Raw genomic sequence first — 7394 nt, 5'->3', positions numbered from 1 at the left:
AGTAAATGTATTTGCACATGAGTTGAAAGGTACTCACTAAAATTTCAGTTTTTGCATGCTCAGTTATTGTTTGAGTAAGTCATTGTGAGTGTTTTTGTGAAAATGGAAAAAACTGAATATCATACTGTGATTAAATACTTGTATTTGAAAGGGAATACTACTACACAAATTAAAAACAGTTGGACACTGTTTACAGGGACTCTGTCCTATCATTTGCCACCATGAAAAGATGGGCAGCTGAATTTAAAAACTGTCATACCAGCGTGGTTGATAATGAACGTTCAGGAAGGCCAAAAACTGCAACCACCAAATTTACCAAATGAAAAAATTTACCAAATGGTACTGGATAACCGATGAATTAAGGTTAGAAAGATAGCAGAGGCTATGGGGATATCGAAAGAATGTGTTTCTCATATATTCACTGAAGAATTGGATATGCGTAAGCTATCCGCACGTTGGGTGCCGCGTTTGCTCACTTTGGACCAAAAACGCATTTGAATGAACATTTCCAAGGCCCTGCTGGAGCAGTTTAAGCAAAACAAGTCAGATTTTTTGCATCAATTCATAACTGTTGATTAATTGTGGATCCACCACTACACTTCTTAGATGAAACATTGGACTGTTAAATGGTGAACCTGCTCTGAAAAGGTGAAGATGATTCCATCGGCTGGGACGGTGATGCGACTATTTTTTTGGGAAAGTAATGGAATTTACTTTATTGTTTATCTTCAAAAAGGTAAAACAATAACAGGACAGTATTATGTATCATTACTTAACAAGCTGGAGGTAGAAATTGAAAAAAAACAACTATATTTGAAGAACAAAGTGCTTTTCCATCAGGACAATGCGCCAGCTCACACTTCGATGGTCGCCATGATTAAAATTCACAAATTACTTTGAATTGGTTGACCACTTATTGTATTCACCAGATCTGGCCCCAAGCGACGTTTTGTTGTTCGTAACCTTAAAGTTAAAATTAAGGGTTAAAAAGAATAGAGCATCGCTGGAAAAAGAGTATTAACTTCAAAGGAGACTGTTGAAAAATAAAACTATATTTGACGGAAAAAATATATTATCTTTTTATGTTATGCTCAAACCTTTTCAGACAATCCTCATAAATTAAAATGTCTAAATTAATTAAAATTTAATTTTGTAAATTAGTTACAGAAGGTTTCAGTGCCATAAAATCATTAAAAATACTTGTCATGATGCTGTTTGACAAGTGGCTATGCAATATAAATTATATTATTAACAATAATAATCATTCCTGTTATATGTTTCATGGTCACTTACATATTTAAAATTTTTATAAATATGTTGATAAAATACTACACAAAAAGTTTAAAATGATCTAGAGTAGTAGAATTTTATCAAAAGAATAACATCATCATCTACATTCACACATCAAGGTTTAGTTTATCTGGTATGTGTTAATTCCAACACATACATACACACACACACACACACACACACACACACACACACATACATATATATATATATATATATATATGTTATTGAAATTAAAAAAAATTTTCTGTAGTCTTGTTTTATTGCTATTATTTACATAAATATGCAAAATGTTGTGAGAAACATTTCTTTATCAATAAACAATAAATAATTCTATACATATTTTTATAAATATAGTGGATATAAACTAAACCAGGAAATACAGACTATATTTTACAGATACACTTATAAAACTATATAAGTATTCAGTATCGGTTACTATGAGTGAAAAACCAAATATGTCAAGTAATAAAGGGAACAATCAATTATAACAACTGATGCTATTAAAATACTTTAAAACTAGTCGGATTGTCCACTATCACATTAAGAATTTATTTTTTTGACCTAATATTTTACATTTGAACTTTTATTTAAGCATACTTATTCAGTCAGTCACCTTATTTTACACAGTGCGGTTCAGAGACGTGTACTTTGTGAATTTCTTTTGTCTTGAACTATTTTTATTTAAATTGATATTTGGTGTGCTTAGTTATTAATTGGAATAATTAATTTCCTGTTTACAATATGGTTTTATTAGTATTATTTGATTTTTTTACAACTCTGTAAAGAAAAGCAAAAAAACAAATCTTGATTGAAGAAAAAATTAACAATCTTTCATCTAGAAACAGGAAAAGCGGAAAATAAATAAATGTAATGAAATTAAAAAAGTTGCTAGGCTATTAGTACAATTTGGAAAAAAAATGGCATGTGAACATCAAGTTATTGAAGATAGGTGCTTTAAAAGCCTGATTTAAACAAAAAGTTTCCTAAAACATTTCCTTAAGCCTACCATTTTAGAAGGAGCTGGTAGAAAGGTGGGAGTGGCATATCTACCAGTCATTTAGTAATCATGGACCGGTGGGTCGGTACAATGTGTATTTGCCAGGGATGTACAATGTGTATTTGCCTTTTTCAAGAATGGTGACAGTGTGACTGCTGAGGAACGTTAATTCTGACGTCATTACAATTTAGGATGTCATGGTCGCATTCCATCTTGTCATGATATGGGTTGAGAATTTTGAGACGGATTCAACTCTAAAGAAGAAACCACCAGGAGTTCAACGAACCCCACAAAACATTGAAGCAGTTCAGCCCTCAAATGGAAGGAGCCCATAACAATCAGCAAGAAAACATGCAGAAGCATTGTAGAAGTACATTTGTAGAAGAACAACTTCAAAACTTTCCTGATCTTCATAATACATGGTTTCAGCAAGATGTTGCCACAGCCCATACTGCCAGAGCATCAATGACAGCCATTTGACAGCTCTTTGGTAACTACATAATCTCACAATCTCACTGTGTGACGACATTCATTGACCCCCAAGATCACCAAATTTGTGGTGTGATTTTTTCTTCTGCGGCCACCTCAAAAGTAAAGTGTACATTACTCGCCCAATAGCAATCGCTAAGTTGAAAACGAGGATTCAAGAAGAAATTGCTGCAATTCCCATGGAAGTGTTTCAAAGTGCCTTGCAAAATCTCACATTCACTTCCGGGAATGCATACGTCCAAATGGCCATCATCTTATGGACAATGTTTTTAGAAATTAATATTTTTTGTGTTGTGAAACTTAATGGCAAGTAATTTACTTTTTGTTTTCAGCAATAAAACTTGTAAATTAATTTTTTTTACTTATGTAGTTACTTCAAAATTTCCTGTTTCCTTGTGCCATACTGTATCTAATTACATTTGAGGACCATTAGCTCGTATATCTAATATACGTATAGAAATATCTACTTGGCCAGAAGCATTGAAAAAAGGTAAAGTTATCCTTATTTACAAAGCTTATGACAGACTGCGCATCTAAATATAGACCTTATCATTAATATCAAATAGTGGAAACACTTTAAAGGATAATTTATAATAAAAAAGAAATATTAACTTTAAAAAATTTGGTTTAGATGCTTAAGTTACATTTCTAATAAGATATATGAGAAACTAGATAAATATAAAAAAGCAACATTATTGGGTTTAGCAAAAGTAAAATTTAGTTATTAAATAACTGTTAATAACACATCAACAAATGATCATTTTTTCATATGCTACAAAATTTCATATATCATTAAGTAAATATAATTGGATGTCAACTTACCTATTGTTATTGGAGTAAATAAATTAATAAGGGTAAAAAATATAACAAGACTTATTAATACTCAAGTTCTAATTTACTCTGACTTATTCAATGCACCTGCTGTTTGAACACAATGAAGTATTAGATAGTACAAGCCTCATTCAGTTTCAGCTGAAGATACAATAATTATGTTATCTCAGTTCTTAAGTTCTCTTACTGAAGCAAGAAACTGATTTTTTAATTATTTTACCTGTTTTCATTGTTATTTTTTTTAATGAAATGATAAAGTATTTTATAATTACCAGCATTTTACATAGACCAGCCCAGTCTAGTGGTAAAACTCATCACAAATCAGTTATTTGACAGCTGATTTTTGAAGTATAGGGTTCTCAGGTTCTAATCCTAGTAAAACTTTGCTTTTATACGCATTTGAAAACTACACAGTGAATACCGATATACTGTGGTGGTTGGGGTTTAATTAATCACAAACCTCGGGAACAAAGACTACACTTCATTTACTTGTACATATATTCCTCTCTCATTTGGCAACGGGTGGAGGCGGGGGGGGGGGGGGGGGGGGTTGCTTATTGTTCACTAGTTGAACAGATTGAAATCTACACATTAGGAATATGAAATTAAGTACACATAAACAAAATAAAATTACAGAAAGAATAATAAAAAGTATACATTTTTTAAACATACAAATTTTTCATCACAGGATTTCTTTTTCTAAACTTTTTTACCTAGCTTTCTAAACAAACTTTGAACTAGGATTATAAAATGGGAAAGCAATTATGTGGAATGCAATTATATTATAACACAGTGGCAAAGGTAATACAAAATATATATATATATATATATATGTATAGAATAATCAGAGCATACAAATTTTTTACGTAATAATTTTGATTGCAAATTAACATATGTAATCTTTATTACCATTGTTTAATAACTTTTATTAACATGCAGTGTTTACAAATAATACTGTTTAAGAGGAAGAAGAACAATCAACTATAAAGTTGTAACACATAATTTAAAAAGTATAATAATAAAAATCAAAATATTTAACAAATAAATATGATACAATACAAAAGACTGAATTAAATTTATTATGTAAAAAAATAAATACATAATTTTTTATAATGTAAATATATCAGGTTAAAACAAATATCAGCAGAGGAACAACAGAAAAATAATCCTTTTATATCAGTACGTACATATAAATATATAAAAAATTAACTTTGGAAAAAAACAGATAAAATAAATAAAAATGTCATGATTCATTTTATAGCTAATTTGTATAAATTTTAAAATATTTAAATACAAATACTAATAAAATATTTTTAAATAAAAAAATACATATCACCAACATTAGAATTTAAAAAAGTGTTTATTTTATATAAATTTTTTTTTGCAAAATATTTATTACTCTTTTTATTTTTAAAGCAGAATAAATAATAGAACATCAAAATAAATATATTCTGACACTGAAACTTAAATAAAATTTTAAAGCTTTCAAAATATATTTTTATTTAAACTATACATAATAAACATTCTAATTCAAACATATAGATAAATAGACACTGTGCGATGCAAAGCAATCAAAACTATCAACACCTTTTTTCACTTAACTTAATCTTTAGATAATGACATATGCATTTTTAGAGAGCCTGATTGAGAATTTCTTAAGTCGACACTAGCAATATTTGACAATCTAGGTGTACGTTTACCAAAATGTTTTTCAACCCATTTAAGCAATGTTAAAACGGAATCAGTATCTGGTAAACGACGTTCTGCAGCTGTTTTCACGATACTTGATGTCGCCACACGAAATGTAGCTGCCATACCTTTTAATGCCTGAAAAAAAATCAAGTTAATAATCAATGTAAGTACAGTATAAATTTTTCTGTTTCCCTGGATTGCTATGTGAAACAGGAAATTTTGAAAATTGAATATTCTTATGAAAAAATTATTTATTTAAAATTACATTACATTTATTTTCATTTTAATAACAAAAAAAGGATTCCATTTATGAATACATAGGGGAAACTGGGGCATGTTGATAAGCAGGGTAAGATAACATACTACTATGTTATACCACCTAGGATATCACTAGGGCTCCACACTGTTAAGGCACTAAAAACATGCACATTGAAGCCACTCCATTGCTGCCATTTTGTTTCTTGTTAATAATGATAATGTTTGTATATTTTGACTGACGTGTTGTAATTTTTAAGACCTTCAGGTATGATTTTGTGGACTAACATGTAAGATATTTGGTTATTCTTTGATATACACAACTACCTTAGACAAAATGCTTTTCACAATCACAATTTATTTTTATCTTATCTTTTTAAATTCTACCACAAAAAGCAAAGACTTTTAACACTGATGATCAACACAAGTTAACGTCATCTTATCCAAAAGTGTTTTTTGCTGTATTCTTTTGGTTGTTTATACGTATTTTTTATTTATTTTATGTGATTTTCTTACGTTACATGATCCATAAATTGTTCCATTATATCTTAAAAGGCATATAAAGTTATAGAAAATAATTAAAAATTACAATTTTCTTAAAATAAAATTTAAAATAATTTAAATCTAATAGCGCCTTTTCTGCTACTTTATTTATTTCTGGCACACTGTGTTTCAGGTTATATCACCCACAGGGACTAGAGTTTTCAAAGTCGTATCAGCAGTGGGAGGGAGAAATGTTACTATCATTTGTTGCATTAATGCAACTGGATATTATCTGCCTCCAATTTCGGTTTTTACAATAAAACAGAAGTGACCTGAACTTCTGGGAAGAACTCCACTAAGAACTGTTGGGCATTGCAGTGATAATTCCAGTGAATGGGTGGAGCAATGGAGTAATAATTATTGTTTTTGAAATGTTTCAATTTTCATTACAACCTACCAGTGAAAGCAACAGTAATTTTGTTTCTTAAATGCAAGTATGTTTGAAAAATTCCCTAGGCTTTCCTAATTAACAGATTTAAATTTTTCAAAATCATTTGAAAGTTCTTTTATATCTGATTAATTCAAGTATCTAGAGACTTTATTTCAGGCTCTACACAATTTGGAAAAATCTCTTTTTTTAATCTGGATTGCAAACTTATTATGCAAAGACTGTCAAACTGATTTTGTTGAAATTTGGCGTGTTGCTTTATCATATCAAAAAGTTCTTTGAGGCAAAATCTGAAGGTCTTATGTACAATATAAGTACTCAAAAAAATTCCCAAAAAAAGTTTTTTTAATTTTTAATGTTTTTGACAATTACTGCTGCTATTTCTGCATCAATAATGTATTTTTAGATTTGCAACCAATGATACTGTGTGTAAAAGTTAATAAAAAAACTTTTTTTTCTTTCAATATTTTCTATAAAATGAACAGTTATCGTGTTTATCTAGGGAAATAGGAGAAAAAATGGATATTTTGCAATTTTTTACATTTTGTTTAATAAAAATTTAAGCACATCTTTTTTTAACGGGTGCATAACAAAATAATCATTTCCGATGATATTCTGGAGGCAAAGCAAGAATTAGCGATCATATAGAAAAAGTCCATTTTACAACAAATACTGCTTGGACTGCATCACAATCACTAAATTTAATTTTATACATTACATATAGATTTAATTTTTTTATTATTAGTTTTGTTTCTTAAATATTTTATTATGTGGTTAATAAGTTTGTATGCCGGTTAAAATCTTTTTTTATTGGAAGGCTTATAACATTTTCAATATTGTTAGTATATAAATACTTTATGTTTGTTTTCACTTTTGTGTATTTTATTATGTATGGTTGTAAAGTAG

At 29.1% G+C, this 7394-nt stretch overlaps 1 protein-coding gene across 2 annotated transcripts in view; it reads right to left on the bottom strand.

Moving 5' to 3' along the window:
- Positions 1-4656: 4656 nt before the first annotated feature.
- The window catches only part of Tps1 (Trehalose-6-phosphate synthase 1), an 86080-nt gene continuing 83342 nt past the window's right edge, over positions 4657-7394 (bottom strand). For both annotated transcript variants that reach the window (XM_075369861.1, XM_075369862.1), the window contains one exon: positions 4657-5437. In XM_075369861.1, the coding sequence (XP_075225976.1) occupies positions 5213-5437 (225 nt within the window). In that variant the 3' untranslated portion in view covers positions 4657-5212. The remainder of the gene's footprint in view (positions 5438-7394) is intronic.

The sequence above is a fragment of the Lycorma delicatula genome, chromosome 6 (assembly GCF_047948215.1).
Source record: "Lycorma delicatula isolate Av1 chromosome 6, ASM4794821v1, whole genome shotgun sequence".
Taxonomy (NCBI): domain Eukaryota; kingdom Metazoa; phylum Arthropoda; class Insecta; order Hemiptera; family Fulgoridae; genus Lycorma; species Lycorma delicatula.
This window is presented reverse-complemented; position numbering and strand designations above follow the sequence as displayed.